The 18834-nt window shown below is 34.7% G+C and overlaps 1 protein-coding gene across 1 annotated transcript in view; it reads right to left on the minus strand.

The window, feature by feature from the left end:
- Positions 1 to 11781, minus strand: part of LOC149022900 (uncharacterized) — a 37572-nt gene extending 25791 nt beyond the window's left edge. The window contains exons 1-2 of the mRNA XM_089150784.1: positions 11600 to 11781; positions 9647 to 10858 (exon numbers count right to left, since the gene is read on the minus strand). Coding sequence (XP_089006910.1) covers positions 9647 to 10857 — 1211 coding nt within the window. The 5' untranslated portion in view covers position 10858; positions 11600 to 11781. The remainder of the gene's footprint in view (positions 1 to 9646; positions 10859 to 11599) is intronic.
- Between the last annotated feature and the right edge of the window lie 7053 nt (positions 11782 to 18834).

Genomic DNA, 18834 nt, shown 5'->3' on the forward strand with positions numbered 1-18834 from the left:
ATTTTGGAATGACTATAGGTGCTTCTCCAACCACCAGGTCTCCAAAACTGGTGACCCATCAAATTATAAGCTGAAAGTTTTCAAACTTCAGAAAACAGCTTAAGCAGTCTAGAAGTTCTTAAAAATGCATTACACCCATCAAATTACATGCTTTACATAAATCACTAAGACATGGGTACTGTGGAGTAACATAATTAGACAAATGTCCATCCAGATGCCCAAACATGGGATGCAGGTCCAAGAACCTGCAGCAGATCAGAAGTAATAGATTCCAGATACCTTGTTTTTTTCCTTTTTCAAGGCTTTAAATTCCAGCCAGGCTAGGTGCAGGTGCCCTAATTAATGTAATCTGGGTCCAATTTATGTTGAAAGGATAAGTGGGTCTTCTCATTATGATTCATTTTATTCCTAGGCTATTTAGTGGACCTCCATGATCAAAATTAAGTACTACTTTTATTAGGAACTCCAAGTTCTATTAGGACTTTTTGTACTTTCCTATTTCATTTTTAAGTCAAGAGACTTCCATTTATATCCCCAGTGAGGGAAAAGTAAAACAGTCAAGAGTAAGTTTAATCAGAAGTTTGCTCCATCGAACTGAAGATCCGCAGGTCAGGGACCTCTTCACCCCAAGAAGACTGCAGGAAAGTGCTCATCTTTGGTTACCAAGCAGGTCTCGGAACTAGGCTGGAAACCCCCATCAGGTGTGGGACCTGCTACCATTCACAAAATGATGGGGTAATCACATTTCCACCCATCACTGACTACTACTAGGGACAGAGGTGACCATTTCGGAACCTTTCAGCTTGGTTCAGCGAGGCATACAAAGAAATTTACTAGTAAAGGGTCACCTGGAACCTTAGGACCATGGTCCATTCCACACTTTTTTTGTTACCCAAGTCATGTCTAGGATTTCTGGGATTTTATTTTATTGTAAGGGTAGAATAGGAAATTTTTCTTTTATTCAGTTGGGACAATTTTTCCTTTTTATTCAGAGGGTCATTTTAGGAAAGATATTCTTTATTTTTACTAACCAGCACCAACAGATCGACATTGGAAAAGAATCACAAAAGAAGAAACTCAGAACACGACTGCAGCCATCTCTCTTTCTGACAGAAGTTCCTCTCCTCAACCCCATTGGTAAATGGTAAGTGCTTCTTTTCTTCTCCTTTGCTGTTTTTTCCTCCAAAAATCTTGTTCTCTTTGTCCAATATTTTTTTTTTTCTCTCCGAACATCTCACAGCAGTCCCATCCTTCTGTCGTTAGTTTTGTCCTTCTTCTCTCTTATTTCGACGTCTCCCCAAACATAACACCTAGAGCAGACAATTTTTCTGCCCTCAGTTTCTGCATTCACCTTCTCCTTTTTTCTTCACTCCTCTTCTCTCTTTGTCAATAGTCCTACTGCAGAAATATTTTCCGCAATCTCCTCTGTTCTTTTTTTATTTATTATTATCTTCTCCTTTGTTCCCCCGCACCTCTATGGCAGCAACCCTTTTCTGCTGATTACTTTTGTTCCCCTGCCTTCTTATTTTCTCTCCATGGTAACCTTTATGGCAGTACCATTTTCTGCCTGGTATTCCTTTTCTGTTGCTCTACATTGCTGCTTGTTATTACTTAGGCTGCTGTTACATTATTGCAAGCTTTGTTATTTCAATTTCTTTTGGCGCTTGGATTGTCGTTAGTGTTAGTTGGGTTGGGATTAGACTTCATACATTGGGATGTAATATTTTAATATCTACTGAATGGAAGATTAATCATTATAACTTCCTGTGAATTTTGTTATTTTGAATATAATACCCCTAGTCTCCTTACCTATCTGAGTCATTCCTTTATTCTTGACATCCGAATTGTATTTCCCTTAGTCTTTATATTGTGTGCACTTTATTTATATTATTGATTGCTGGTTAGTATTTTGTTGAAGATATCTTGCTAGCATAGTTTGTGTTGTGCAATTCCAATCCCCATACCCTTCCTCGTGTCATACTTAGCTAGTGATCCTGCCCTCCTGTAGAATACCCTAGTTCCTAGGGCTGTCCTACATCACAAAAGCTGCTGGAGTGTCCAATTGAAATACTAAGCAGGTCTAGGACCTAGGCAGGATACCACCATCCTCGCCCCCTTCCTCCCTTCCCCTTCCCAAGGTCCAGGACCTTTCTTCCACCACTTCCTTTTCTTTTAAGACCTTCAAAGCAAGAAGCGTCCATTTAACCCAAAGTTGCAGCCCCTATAACTTTCAAACGAGCCATTAGAATTAGGGTAGATTTCACCCAACACCTTTACACCTCTGGGTACTAGATATGATCATAGTGGCAAGCCCCATTGACACTCAAACCCCTTTGATGAGGACTCCGAGTTTCACTCAACCCCCCCCCCCAAAATTCTAGGACAAGTCCTAAAATCCTCTTCAACTGAGCAACGACTTTCCAATTTCAGCCTAATCACCTAACCTAATCCTAAACCAAAGCCTAACCCCTTTGACCTTGGATCCTAAATCTTCTCTAACAGCTGCAGGAACCCAACAACCCATCACAATTGACCCCAAACAGGACAGAATTCCTTGTTCAAGTAATAAACTCCCACACTTGAACTATCGGTCCATTACCTAATCCTAAAACCCTCAAAATTAAGAATCTTCTAACCTATCGGAATTTTAAATCCCGACCACAAGTCTGAAACTCGAAGCTTGTTCTATTAAGATCTTGGAAAACTTGGCCTTTGGTTGGTCCTACCAATCTAAGGCTACATTTATTTGTCTCTTAATTTCACATAAAAGAAGCTTCCAAGGAGCTCATTCTTACTGTCTCAAAAAAATACAAGTCCTATTGTTATCTACCCTCTGAACAGTGGCTATCTAGCCATTTACATAAGATGTACCGATTTCAGAATAAAATGTTCACGCAAGTATTATGCAGACATACCCGTAGACTTGCGTAAAATCCAAATTGAATTTTTTTCTTTTTTTCAGTTGATAATCAATTGGACCATACTATCTACTAAATAGAAACTAGTAATCGAAATTATATTTCTAGCTCCGCAAGTATTGCAGACACACCAGTGGACTAGTGCAAAAATAAAATTTTCAAATGATAATGAAGTGGACTGTGGACCAGAAAATTCCCCTACATTAACAATGATGGTTATCTTTTCAAAGGCAACCTGCTTTGCATTCCAGCTGGTTCCCTTCGTGACCAGATCATAAGGGAAAATCAGCTTTATGTGAAAAAGGTGCTTTGCATAAGGTCTAGTTCCTTGGGCACTGGATGATGACAGCATAAGTTGGTTGGATCAAGAGAAGGTGCGTGCAAGCCGAAAAATTATATTTCTAGCCCCGCAAGTATTATGCAGACACACCAGTAGACTTGTGGAAAAATAAAATCAGATTTTTCAAATGATAATGAAGTGGACCGTGGACCATACCATTTATAAATAGAAACTAGTAATTGAAATTCTATTTCTAACTCCAACTAAAGACTCAAAGACTTGATGATTTAAAGATCAACACCTTTTCTAAAATGTCCATGAAATTTTAGTTTCACACAATATCACATTGAATTGTTGCTAATCAACTAAAGATTTCTTTGGTCATAAATTTATCTTTTCATTTAAACCTTAACCTTTCAGATTCAATGTCTAGATATATCCTTCCCATTCATTATACAAACTCTAACCATAATTTGACAATGTCCTAAGTTTCCAAGCCAAATTTATCACTTCTCTTGTTAAACTCTTCATAGCTATTAAACAAAACACTCATAAGCCTAGCCTCTTAAATTTGTAACAACACCCACCCACCCCCACCCCCACCCCCTTCTTTTCTTTCATTCTTTTTCCTAAGGTTGGGATGCAAAGGTGAGAATAGGGAAGTTATAAACAGGAGATAATACTCTCACTCAGTTCTTGTGCAGTTAAATAAAAAAGTTCTAAATTTTGCGACATTTCAGCAAAATTTCCAAAATCTTACCGAAATTTCTTCACAGCAGTCATTTCCCTTTTATGACACTTTCAGATGGGTTGGCTTTTTATGAGGATGATGCTACCAACAGAAGGGTAGCGTCTGACTATACAGAGCACATATGGGTTCGATGACATGGCTGACTACGTCCACATGTTCACAGAGGCAAGCCTATAGGGTTGAAACGATGGAGCCACCATGGCACAACAACTATTATTAGGTTCTTCCTAGGTGTAATGTGTATTGTAAATTTGTAATTTGTAATTCATTCATATATTGTTATGTTATAAACTGTTTTAACAGTGTACTACTGACTATTAACTTCTACACTTGTATTTGACTACTTGTGTATTGAATCTTAATTGTCTTTTTTTGTTGCATTTTAATGAAGATCCTAGTATTCTCTTACCTCATATCCATATTAACATTGGTTGAAATTCATGTTCTAGACTTATAGTTTTGCCTACATACAACTAGGCATGTTTAAATCAAGAACACCACTTTAGGTTAGGTTTCAAGCAAAAATAACACTCCCAGTGTGTCTATTAGCCTCAAATTAGGCTGGACACTGAAAAAAAGGCCAAAATGACCCCAAACACCCACCGAGATGATAGGGCAAATCAGGGAGGAAAAAAAAAAGAAGAAGAAAAGAAAGATTGCTGCCAAAATTTTCAAACCTTGGATACAACAGATGCAGGTGTACATGAAGGTCATAACGAAATAAACATAACCATCCCAATTAGATGGGATCAATCTACAGGGATCCTTGCTCTGAAGTAGCTCTATTCCAAGTCATACAATATACGAGACTTATAATATGCATGTCTTTCTTTGCCACTTCACTTAGGGTTATTGCCGTGCCCTAGCTCTTTAGTTCATTCAATTGTTATTAAACCACTCCGCCAAACTGCAGCATTATGAGGCCCATAGCCTACGTTGAACATGATCATGACACCTCAAAATGACTTTCTTGTATTTACCATGCATCAGATCTACTCCCAACTAAGTTCTAAAATAGTTATTCCTTACTTTACTGTCACACACAAAGTTCGAAATCTCAGTTCGAGGCTAGTTTTGGCCAGCCCCAAATTGACCATCTCGGCCAAAGCATGGTTACTTTTGCCAGGATTGGTGGGTAGTTTTGGCTCTATTTTAATGGTTTTTTGACCTGGGTTTTTGCATACAACCTATTTAAAGTATAATTAACACAATAGAAGAGGTATTTTGCATTAAATAAATCAATGGAAAGTACTCATTCATATCCTACTAAATGAGAGAAACATGTGTTCATTCCCATAAAGACAAAAAGTTGTAAATTATCACAAAGGTACTTTAAAAGTTTCATACAATCAAATGAAATGTTAAACAACATGATAACCATAAACTAAATAAGCAAAAAGAAACTTGTGCAGAGAATACGCGATCTCCACTTAATAATTACATACATGCTTTTACTAATATTCCACTATTTTTAAGTATAAAACAGAAAATAGTTGGTATATTTATCAACTGTTAATTACAGCAAATATAAGATAATTTTCAAAAAATTTAAATAATAATTAACAACAGAAATATAATTCGACACCATCACAGGTAGGTCAAGTTTTGCGTGTCTCGCATATGATAGATTCAGTGTCATCTATCATGTATAAATACTATATTTTACAAAATACTAGCACTCGGGAAAAAAAATAATTAACAACATACATTCACAGATCATGCTCCTAAACTAAACAAATATTGGTTTGAAAAGAAAAAACCATGCTTTGATGCATCAACTATCATAAATCAAAATTTTGGGAAGAATACACATACCTAACTTCAAGGTGGCTAATCCCCAACAATCCAGCAAAGTAGTTGTTTGTTGACGAAGGAGTATAGGGATTTGAGGGAGAAATAAAGATTTGAAGCCAAAAAGTTGGATCTTAGGTCGAAATGGTTGAAATCTACCAAGCGAAACCAAGACAAGATCTGCATGTCAAAACTGGGTATTAAAGTAACTTAAGGTGGACCAAAATGGTCCATTCTCATTGAATCATGCGAGATAAACCAAGATGGTCCATGATTTTGACTGAGATCTGGTATTTTTTCTTCTTGTCAGCCCATCTTGTCTCAGTTTGCTAGGAAACCAAAATTTTACTAAAACCTTGGGGAGACTTGAACCATGGTCACACATCCATCTCAACATCCTCATCTCCCTATACTTGGTTTATCTATATGACGCTTCTACCCAACATTCTACATAGTTTTATCTATATGATGCTTCTTATCTACCCAATATTCTACACATAATCATAGCCAGTCAAATGGCATTTCTAAATTTTCCTTTAACCTTTAAAGGAATTCGAAAATCACCCTGTATTTTGGATACACTTCTCAACTTCATCCATTCTTCTTTAATTCTTTAGGAAAAATCATCCTCTGTATCACTTTTTTTTATTTTGATAGAGCTAGAAGATCTAAACTAATCACTTAAAAGAATCTCCCTCCATCAATATTCGCCAACCCTTTACCATCCAAGTGATGCTAACCATAGTTGTCCAAGGCGTCGCTTAAAGCGTCCAGGAGGTCCCTGCCGTGTCAAAGCAACCGTTGAGTCAATAAAGCGGTCATTTGTCACTTAAGCGTCCGAGCGGGCGATCTGGACGCCTTGGTCACACAGCCACCGCTTTAGTGGCTTCTTTTTCTTTAATCTTTTTATAAAAAAAAGTACCAAATCAGTGGTATACATTATAAACGCATTTGATTCTAATCTAAAGGTATTTAATTGTTAGATTACACATCAAGGGAAAGTTGGGTTTAAAAACAAAAAACAAAACATAAAATTGAAGAAAGAATCGAAAGAAATCGAAACAGCGCCCTAACATAACGGAAAGACTCCTCCCTACAATGCCAGCGATCGTCTCTCCTTCTCCAGTTGCCGACAGTAATTGGTTTTCTTTTCTTTTCCTTTCTTTATTTATTTTTTTTTTTCTCTTTTCCTTTTTTTCTTTTTCCTCCTCCAAGTTAGTGTTCATTTTCTGGTTGCCGGCCTTGCAGTGGTGAGTTAACTGAGTTCTCTACTTCCCTAGCTCTCTCTCCAATGACATACTTCTCCAATCGAAACCAAAGGGGAGTTCTCACTTCTCAGGCGATGCTTCTTCTTCTTCTTTTTTCCCCTTTTCTTTTGGGTTTTACAATTTACGTTGTTACAGTTGCTGCCGATGCAACACCAGCAGCACCATGACCATCTTCTATCAGTCTATCTTCTTTATCTCCGGCAAACTTCCCAGTTTTTTTTTTTTTTTTCAATTTTTCTGTTTTCTTCTCTGAGATTCTGAAATAATACTTCTATGGCCCCAACAGGAAACCCAATATCACATCTCTGATCTTTGGTTACCAGCACTAAACCCAATTGAAACTAGAGGTGAGTTCTCACTTCCTAGGCGATGCTTCTTCTGCTTCCCTTTTTTTTAAATAGTTTACGGTGACTAATTCAGTGGGAGATCTCGCGAGATATCTCGCTTTTTCAAAGAAGAGAGACAAGATGGAGGTCAAGAGCAGAGAGTTGGGATATCTCGCTCAAGATCTCGCCACATCTTGTCAGTATATCTCACCATATCTTGCCCTGGATCTCACTGGAACTCTCAATTTTTGCTTTTTTTTTTAGATTTCGGCTGGATTTTCACTTATAACTACTCTTACACATCTGAAGGAAGCTCAATCAATCTCAATTTGTCTTATGAACTTATGGTTTAATGACTTATATAAAACTTCTACTGGTTGTAAACTTTTATTATTCTATTCTTGAAAATTGAGATTGTAATACTTATATGGGTAGAATTTTGATAACATTTAGGTTATTTGATGCATTTGATACACTTGCTTTTCATTTATATACATTAAAGGTTATATATTACATGTTGTATAACCTTGCATTCCCTAATCCTACAACATTTCAGTTTCACACTATGGGTAGACTTAGAAATCATACTTAGGGTTATTTTCTGACAAATCCAAGGCCATCAATGTATTCAAAAGGCCTTTAATAGGCTAAATACCAAGTTTCAGCCCAATTGGGACCCTAAAACCCACCAAATGGGCCACTGAGTCGACGCAAAAAAATTATATATCTCGACCGAGATCTCGGTTTTTCAAGCTGGTGAGATCTCGCTTGAGAGCGAGATCTTCTACCATGGACTAATTACAGTTGCCGCCGTTGCAGCACCAGCAGCACCTTAATCTTCTTTATCCTCGGCGATTCCTCCGGCATAGGAATCTTCTCAGGTGACAACGTTCAAGGTTTTTCTTCTTTTTTTCCTCCTGTTTTCTTCTTTGAGATTCTAAAATAATACTTCTATGTTAAACCCAATATCAGTATATCACATCTTTGGATACGAACAATAAACCTAATATCACATCTTTTTTATTCTGAAATAGCATTTCTTCTCTGAGATTCAGTTTATGTTACTTTACTGGGTTATCAACTGGAAGTGAATGCACAATGCCTGACTTGTTTATTCAGCTGGTGTCTGAGTTACTTTTTGTCTCCCTAGATCCATTTTGTCTTGCTTGATATCTTGTAAATCGGATTGCATTACATCTTTTCATTAAGTTTGCAAAATGTTTCATGCTTAAATGTTAGGAATTTTATGTAACTGATCCAAATATCAAAAAATTAACACTGGAACCCTTTGACCACTTAATCATTGCTTTATTGGCGCTTTGTCGCTTTAGTGCCTTGGAAGCCCTCCATCACCTTGGTAGCTTTGCTGCTTTGATAACCTTGATGCTAACAGTACATATTAGATACTCTGACTTTGTTTTATGCTTCAACCAATCTTAATACCTTTTTACTCTAACTCTGATCCCATGGACCGAACAGTGGAACTAATGGCTAATGAGGAGATCAGGGAATAGCATACTTGAAAGATTGAGATAGAGAAGAGACACTAAGAAGATTAAATTCCCTTCCACTTATCAAGAGAAGATTTGTTGGATGGTATATTGGCATCACAACTCAACATAAAATGCTGTCGCTGCTAAGTAGTCTCAATCAGGAGGCAGTCTAATGTATAGTTTTATTTCCTTGACTGGAAAGATGAAGTATTACTTCTAATGAAATAAAATAAAAACATAATAGTATAATACATGACAAAATTGCTGCATGTTTAACAGTCATGCAAAGGAAGATTTCAGGTTCTGTTCAATTTATCTTGAAACTTGTGCATTAGGAGGAGACAAGGATGTCAAAATTGACAAACGAAAAGGATAAGGAAAAAACACGAACTAAATGAAAATGCAATTCTGTTATCAAGAGAGGTAGAATTACAGGGACCAGAGCTATCTTAAAATTAACTCCAGTTCAGAGAAATGTTCAAGATTTACACTGAATTTATGACCAAAGAAGGAAGGGGCAGAGAACATTAATGGAAGTACAATGGAAGCAATTTCCTTCAGTCCAACAAAAATAGAAATCATTGACTGCTTAGATGTGATGCGACGCAATCTTAATCCAACTCTTAGAAGAAACCATGTGAAAGAAACTCCATAATTCTCAACATCCAGAACTCAATCAACAAAACAAAGAGCAGTCCACAAGATTCACTGTCAAACAAAGCATTATTGCACAGCCCTTACAGATGGCAATCAATTAAAGAAAGTAATAAACTAATACAGCAAAAGAATACTTGTAAATGCTGATGAGGAGTTCATTACCTACTCAGCAAGTGAATCGCTTCCACCTCATGCTCTTCCCTCAGATTTGCATCTCTCAATACCCTTTTCCCTTTAACTATGTCAACGTGGTTGCTTTCTGAATCATGGCAGGAAGTGTTTATTTGACGTGATGGAGTCTCCACACTGCTGATCCCTCCACCAACATCAGCCTGTTTAGTATGCTCAGAACCTTTACAATACTTCTCAGCAAATTGTTTAGCCCTTTCAATATTAAATGGAGAGATACACCCATTGCGTACAAGCCTTTTTTGACCTGTTCTCCTGGGTAACATTATAGGCTGCTGAGATTCCAACATCGTCTCTCTTGTATTTGGTGAAGAATCACGAATTGAAGAAAAACTCTTCATGTGATTTGAAGCCACATCTGTATCACCTATTTTTGTTTTCCCTTTGCAGCCATCACTGGGTGCTCTTGAAGAATTCCCAACAGTTTGTAAAGAAGAAAAACCATTGACTGCTATAGAACCTCTTCTCACCTCTTCAGCCATAGAATCCTTTAATTTGGCACATGCCCTTTCAGGTATTCCTGTCTGCTCAAGTCGTCCAGTCAAATTCAGAAAGTCATTCTTATTTATGCAAGAAGAATGTCGAGAAGGAATTTCAGCACACATGCCTTTCCCTCTATCTATGTTAGCATCACCCTTAATCATCGTATTTCTTGCACTTCTACCATTAATTTTTGGACTTGACAAGTCAATCACTTTTGTATTGCTTTCATCTGGAATTCCAGCATCAGGAGCTAATACTTCAGCAATGCCAGAACAATCAGCACCAAGTCGAGCCCTATCTCTTCCGTGACTGCAAGAACTGGAAGACCTATGTTCTGAATGTTTAGGCTGAAACTCCATCCTGGGGTTACGGCGTGCAAACCCCCTAAAAAGATGAGCCTTGAAAGGAGAAGTAACATCAGCTGAGTCAACAACTGGTGAACTGCTCTGCTTAAAGTCATTACGATTACTTAGTTCTTCCTGCTGAGGATAAAATAAGTTGTTGCTTCCATTTCCTGTGATTGGGTTGCCACGGCCCCGTAGTCCATTGGGAGCCCCTCTAGTCAGTAACTCAGAATCATTAAATTTACCACCTACGGATGAAATATTTTCCTTTTCACCACTTCTCCTGCCATTCTTACGGATAGCCAATCTATCGGGAGTGTCAGGGACATCAACCGGATCAATGTCCATACCCTCCATTCTGTGAAAATGTTGGTTCCCCCCCCCCCCCCCCCCAAAAAAAAAAAAAACAAAAAAAGGAACAAACCAAAAGAACATAACAGAATAAACATTAGATTATAATCCAATCTCAAATATACAAAGAGAAAGAGAAACTAACAGAACTAGACATTGTATACCACAATTTGGACGCACCTCCTCGTCAGCTCTCAGGAAAACAATAAAATATTAAAATCCAGAAAAGAAAAAAAAAATTGGAAACAAATAAGATTCTTGATCCGAAATCGTTTTTTTTTTCTTCTAAAAAAGAAAGTGTCAGTGGATCGTTTCATCATAGAGATGTTCATACAAGGATTTCCATTTCATTGATCAATGACTGAGAAAATACTAACAAGTTCCCAGTGATGATTCATTCGTTCTCCCCCACCACGAGAAAAATAAAACCTTTTCTCCAACAAGTAGGAAGCTTTGGCATCCATTTCTGAATTGATTAAAATAATAAAGTTTCAACGACGTGCATTTTCATTTCAAGCCTATCTGTTTCTCCAAACAAAAATCGTAAAAACGGAGAAAAAATTTTAAAAAAATGCAGCGATGGTATTGGAATGCGCAACCACAAAATCAGGCAACAAGAAAAATCCTACATGCAGATATCTCAACAAAAAATTTAGATAGAAAAGAAAGACAGGTCCTAAGAAATTGGATGAGATGAAATCGAAAGGGAAAATCGGGGGAAAATAAAGAAATGAAAGCAAAAAATTACCTCCTGTAGCAATTTGGTGAGATCTAACAATGCCAGAGACTTCGAAGTAGAACTAATGACGATCGCATCCAAAGCAGATGCAGCCATACATGATCTCGTTCGTGTGTTCTCTGAACCCTCTTACGTCTTCCGCACAGGGCAGAAACACGTCTGCAGTAAGGCGGAAGCTCAATAGAGCGGGCTTACGGAATTATCCTGTATCCTTTCCAGATGCTGAATCAGCGTACCAAATGTAACTTGATTACATGCACATAAATCTACACCTTTTTTTTTTTTTTAACGGTATCAATCGCTACAGTTTCGGTAGAGCACCAACTTTGAATTTTGAAAATCAAAACCATACCGTGCAATATAGTTTTGGTATTTGTAAAAACGGTTTTGGTATTAAATCGGTGCGGGAAAATGGTTTAAACATGGTATCTAGTGAGGTACGATTTTGGTACGAACAACCCCATGGCACTTTTGTTATTAGTTCATTAAGATCCTAATGAAATTGCAAACAAACAATCAAGAGAATCTGATATTAGTAGAGACATAGCAAGTAAATCTAAGAAAAGAAGTGAAAGATGAAACGAAAAACTGAAACATGGAATTATGGATAGCATAAAGGTAAAGTATTTTAATTATAAAATTACATTTATATCTTTTAATTTGATACGGTACCAATTCAGTACGATTTCTATACATGCCGACAGTATGAATACATAAAATCAAAACCGTACCGTATAAATTTGTTGTTTCTATGTACCGTATCGAATTTTAAACGACTGCGTAGGCGCAATTTAAACGGCGTGGTCACAGCATTTGATATGGCTGGTTGATCACGATAAAGACCTAGTTTTAGACGCAATTGACACCCTTAGAGCTGAGTTAGGTTTTTGTAAGAGTCCAAATCGTGGAATATACTGTCCCCCATTCCCAATCCTCTGGGTTGGTTTGACCCATTCACCACATAGAGGATATGGATTATTTTTGTAAAGTTTGATCCTAAATTTATATATATGTTAGCTTAAGCCTAACTCTAACCCCAATGCTGAAGGGTTAGCTTAGGCAAGCCAAGTAATCCTGGTCTTAACTCTAATCCCTAAACATAAAACAATAAAACCATGCATAATTTAATGTAGTCCTAAATATCCTACAATGTGATAGGATACCACATGTTGGGTCTAATCAACACTCAACTTTGATATGTGCTATTACAATAGCAATATCATGAATAATGTTTTAAAAAATATAATATGAATTGATCACATGTCTTATTGTGACTGAGTAAAATAATGAATTATTAATGAAAATTTATGAAACTTATCTATTCTTTGAAGTGAATGCAGTAATTTATAATAAGCTTGAAAAAAGACAAATTTATAATCGTGGTTATGACTATGGACGTAGACGAGGCAAAAATATGGAATAATTATCATTATTTGATGAAAATAATAAGAGAATAATAAGAATTCTCAATGTAACTTTTCAATGAGTAAAGATAAAATTTATCATCGATGGGGTATAAAATATCATTAGGCATGTATTTGTCGTACTCTACAATATTTCGTTAGGCTTTGTCAAGCTTTAATTAAAAAAATGAAAATAATATGGAGATAAATTTGGATTTTTCAAAATAATGATGGTAGAACAAATTTTGTCTATAAAGAGAATGATTTTGATGGCCTCGCAGATATTCATCTAGATGCTGCAAACTCATTTGAAGATTTAGTTATGTTAGTGGAGTTTAAATAAAAATAAAATTGATATTATATGAGTTTATAATTATTTTTCCCTCAAATCTCATCTCATATATTAGTTTACCTTAAATTTGTATTTTCTCCTTTTAATTTTTTTTATTGGCTTTTTATATATCTTTTGATATGTTGTTTCATTTTGATAAAAAAATGTGAAAATTCTCTAATGTGCTACGACGCATGTTATACTAAGAGAGAAAAAAATATTTATCTTATTTGATGACGTGAAAGCCAACAATATTCATGCAATAATTGATCGTACAACATTAATTGAGGGCTTCAGAAAAACTAATCTATTATTATATGGGAGATCAAATTGACTATAAAATAATGCATTATTTTGTAGTAAGTCTCAAGAAACTTATGAAGTTTCAAAGCTATTTGTCAAAATGATTATCAGATTGAGACTACAAATGATGGTAAAAGTGAATATCTATATATTACTACAAAAGTATTGGATATTTTCTCTCAATTTGTACTACATGAGTATTTGCATGATTGAAACTCGTGCTTGGGTAAATCAAATAAACATTGATCCTGATAGTTTTACTATTTGGTATGACCGGTTGGACCTTCACAGATCAAGTATAATGCGAAAATTTATTGAAAATTCATTTTTCATCTATTAAAGAACCAGAAGATTCTTCAATTAAATTAATTTTCTTGTGCTGATTGTTCTCAAGGAAAATCTATTATTAGATATTCACCAGATAAAATTGAGATTGAACATTATGTGATTTTAAAACGTATACATGGTAAAATATAAGGGCCCATTCACCCATCATGTGGACCATTCAAATAATTTATGATTTTAGTAGATGCATCAAATGGTCACACGTATGTTCATTATGAACTCGTAATTTAGTATTTGTGAGATTATTTGCTCAAATAATTAGATTAAGACCATAATTTATAGATTATAAGATAAAGACAGTTTGTCTTCATAATGCTGGTGAATTTACATATCAGACTTTATGATTCCTGTATAACAACAGAAAATTACAGTTAAATAGTCTTGTTGCTTATTTTTATATAAAAAATGGTTTGACAAAATCATTTACTAAATGTCTATAATTAATAGCTAAACCATTATAAGAACAAAATCTCGTGTCGACCAGGGGAAATGCTATATTTTATATGTAATATTATTTGTATGCATCAAGCTAATAAGTTGCTATAAATTATCCTCATTATAATTAGCTTAAGGTTATAAGTCAAATATTTTCGTCTTATAATTTTTGGATGTGCGGTTTATGTTTAAATTTATTCACCACAACGTACAAAGATGAATCCCCAAATAAAGTTGAGAATATATGTTGGATATGAATCTTATTATATAATTCAATATCGTAAATGATTGAAGATTTATTTAAAGCAAGACTAAAGCAAGACTTGTTGATTATCATTTTGGTGAATTAGTTTTTCCAATATGAGGGAGAGATAATAAATAGTTAGAAAAAAGATATTGATTGGAATGTGTTATTATTATCTCATTTAAATCATCGCACTGAGCAATGTGAACCTGAAGTTCCAAAGATAATGCATTTATAAAGTAGTATGAATCAACTGCCAAATTTGCTAATCTACTAAGAGTTACTAAATCTAATATTCCAACTGCAAATGGTCTAATTTAGGTGAATGTCCCAGCAAAACAATCTATCAATGCAAATGAAATTAAATCACGTTTAAGGAATGCCAATTGGTTACAATGATAAAATCCTAGAAAAATGAAAGGAGCAAATGATCAAGATGGTTATAATATGGAGACAATTGATTATAAAAATCTTGAAGACATAACTTTCTATAAAACCCCAGAAGAGTTTCAGGTACCTAAAAATAATGAAGAAAATATTGATTAGTTATATCGTTGTAGGAAAAATATGGAATCGAAAAGATAAAGTTGTCGATAACATTTATGCATATTATGTTATTGTTGAAATAGTGTAACAAGACGAGGATCTGGAACATAAATTTGTTAATGAATGTAAATGAAGAAATGATTGATCAAAATGGAAAGACGCAATTCAAGCAGAATTGAATTTGTTTGAAAATGTTTAGTTTTTAGACATGTAGTCCAAATATCTGAATATATAAAGATAGTGGGGGGGGGGTACAAATGAGTTTTTGTGCAAATATGAAATGAGAAAAATAATGAAAATCGTGATATATAAAGCATGAATTAGGGCACAAGAATTTTTGTAAGGCCTGTCATTGATTATATAGGATCATGTTCACTTGTGGTGGATGCAACAGATATCTTATTAGTCTAGCAATATATGAAAATTTTGACATGCGTCCAATTGATATTATTATAGCCTATTTACATGGCTCACTCGAATGTGAAATTTATATGAAAATTTCTAAAATATTCAAAATGCCTGAAACACAAAAATTCCTAGGAAGTTTGTTAAATAAGACTTCAAAGATGATCAAGGCATATATGATATAATCTCCTTAATGTATATTTACTAAATGAATGGTATAAAAATGATCTAATTTATTATCATACATTTATTAAATTATATGTTGATGACTTAAATATTATCAAAACTCCTGAAGAGATTCTAAAAGCAATAGATTATTGGAAGAAAGTTGAAATAAAAGATGTTGGAAAGACAAAGTTTTGTTTAAACTTGCAAATTGATCATTTGACGAATAGAATATTCGTTCATCAATCAACTTCTATAGAGAAGGTTTTGAAGCGATGTAACTTGAATAAAACACATCCATTGAGTACCCCAATGGTTGTGAGATCACTTAACATAAAATAAGATTCATTTTGACCCAAAAAAAACAATGAATAATTTCTTGGTAAAAAAAAATATGTAATTGAGGCATTAATGTATTATGTTAATAATACACAATTGAAAATAGCATTTTCTATAGTGTATTAGCAAGATTTATCTTTTCTCCAATAGAAGACATTGGAATGTTGTTATACATATATTTCAGTACATTCAAAGAATTATCAACATGATGTTATTTTATAAATGTAGATATCAACTTACTTGTTATTTAGATGCATGCTATTTATTTGATTTATAGAAAATTAGATCTCAAACGAGCTATTTATTTACAAGCGGAAGTAAAGCTACTATATGGCATCCTAAAAACAAAATTATAACTGCTACTTCTTTAGATAGTGTAGAGATAATGATGATTCATAAAATAAATCAAGAATGTATTTGGTTAAGATCAATGACTCAACACATTCAAGAAACATGCAGTCTTTCATTAGAAAAAAAGAAAAAAAGGTTTCAACAATATTATATGAATAAAATGCTACATGCATAGCTCAATTGAAAGGATGATACATCAAAGGAGATAGAACGAAACATATTTCATCGAAATTCTTCTTCATTCATGATCTTCAATAAAATGGTGAAATTGATGTTTGTTCAAGTGACAAATTGACAAATTTATTTACTGAGGCATTGCTTACTTTCAAATTTTAAGAAGTCGGTATATGATATTGGAATGTGCATACTCAAAGATATTCAATGATGTTATCATCAGGGGGAGTAAAATACATGATGCACTCTTTTTCCCTTTACTAAGGTTTTATCCTACTGAATTTTCTTGGTAAGGTTTTTGTTGGAATTTATTAATGTAATTAATAAATTAGTTGCCCAAGGGCAAATCTGGAAACTCACAATTAGGGCGGTTATAAAATATAGGTTATATATTTGTAACCACCGCATTAGTGAAGAGGTGTGATTTCATTCGTATGAGATTTCTTCCAGAAAAGAGGCGGCTCCATCTTTCTCTCTCTCTCTCTCTCTCTCTCTCTCTCTCTCTCTCTCTCTCTCTCTCTCTCTCTCTCTCTCTCCTAGAATCGCTGGCTTGGAGGTTTCCTTCCTAGCTTTAGATCTTCTTCCATCTTTTATTCCACAGGCATTTGGGTTGTGGAAATACTTCCCTTTCCTTGTGATTGTGGAATAATCCCGGTAGAGATTTGGTGGTGGAACGAGAACGTGGATCCAGATTTACTTCTGCTGCGAATACTTCACAAAAAAGGGAAAGCGAATCCAAGTAAGGAATCTTTTCCCGTCAATTAAACAGAATTGATATATTTGTAGTATTACCAACATTGGCATCAGAGCCATTGGTTCTCACGGTTCTTTGTTCCTCCCCATTGTTTAATTTCATTGTATGGATCCAATGGAAGGATCAAGGGTTTATGGAAACCCACGGAGAATCTAGGGTTTAATACGAAACCCATGGTAGAATTGATAGGGTTTTTGAAAACCCTTATTTTTTGGTTTGGATCCGAGTGGGAGGATCCTTGTGAATTTCCCTAATGAAGATTTGCATGAATTGATAATCCATGATGATAATTTTTGTTTAAGATTTAATGCTGGATTTTTTCCATGTGTTTTTGGATGATTTTTTGAAAAAAAAAAAAAAAAAAAAACGTGATTTTCCGTTTTTTGAATTTTTTTTTGTTAAATGAGGAATTGACGTCCGTGTACCAGACGGACTGTCCGTCTTGGCAGATGGACTCCCAGACGGAGAGCTCAGAATCCGTCTCAAACGGATTGTCAGACGGCGAGTATAGACTATATGGGTCTTTTTTTTTTTCTTCTTTCATTTAATGATCAGTGTTTAAATCTTGACCTTCTATTTAGAATATTCCAGGTGTTGTATTTTTGTAGTGCACTGCTGTGCACATTAGAGAGATGTGCACAGCAGACGATTTTTTCTCATGTATAAGACCCCCTCTTATTAAGTCTGGATCCTCCATCCACATGGGTTGTAAACTTCTCAATCCACACATCTAGCTGTAAAATATGTGTCAATTTAAATTAGAATACCATATTTTTTGTTAATCAATCTAAAACAAATCAAACCATTTGAAACTTACTATCTTTTTTTTTTCTTCCCCAAATTGATTATTTTCTATTTCTTTCCGACGTTATCCAAACTTCAAAGGTGAGTCTTCTTGTATCTACACTCTCTTTCTTCTTTACATCCATTCTTTCTCTATCGATCATATATCTATTACTATTTGAAAAATATTCAAAATATAATTTTTTTATTTAGCTTTTTTGGTAGAAAACAAGTATGAGATAAGGAAATGTTATTATAGTCCTACAATTGATCTTAGAATTCAAACATCTCTCTTTCTTAAATGAAGTGCTGAGTTGGAGGAGTTTATATGTAAGGGTTTATTTGATAATAGAAATGATGAAAAATTAGAGAGAGCAATTTTTTTTCTTCCAATTTTGAGGATCAAGATATAATCGTCTTGAATAGTTTGATTCCTTCATGGACTGTGTTAGCTAGGGTTTTTCATTCTATGTTGCAATCTCTAAACAACAAAAATCACATATTTGTAAGAATTGATCCAAGTGGGGAAGATTGAAGAAGAATGAAAGTGGAGAAAAGAGAACTAGAGCATGGAAGGGAAAGGGAAAGAACTGAAGTCGAAATAGATGAAGCAAAAAAGTTTGGTGAATTAATTGGATTTTTTCTTAATATTAAAAATAGTGTAAA

Source organism: Hakea prostrata, chromosome 3 (genome assembly GCF_041222555.1).
Source record: "Hakea prostrata isolate BN-2017 chromosome 3, UWA_Hpros_2, whole genome shotgun sequence".
NCBI classification, from domain to species: Eukaryota; Viridiplantae; Streptophyta; class Magnoliopsida; order Proteales; family Proteaceae; genus Hakea; species Hakea prostrata.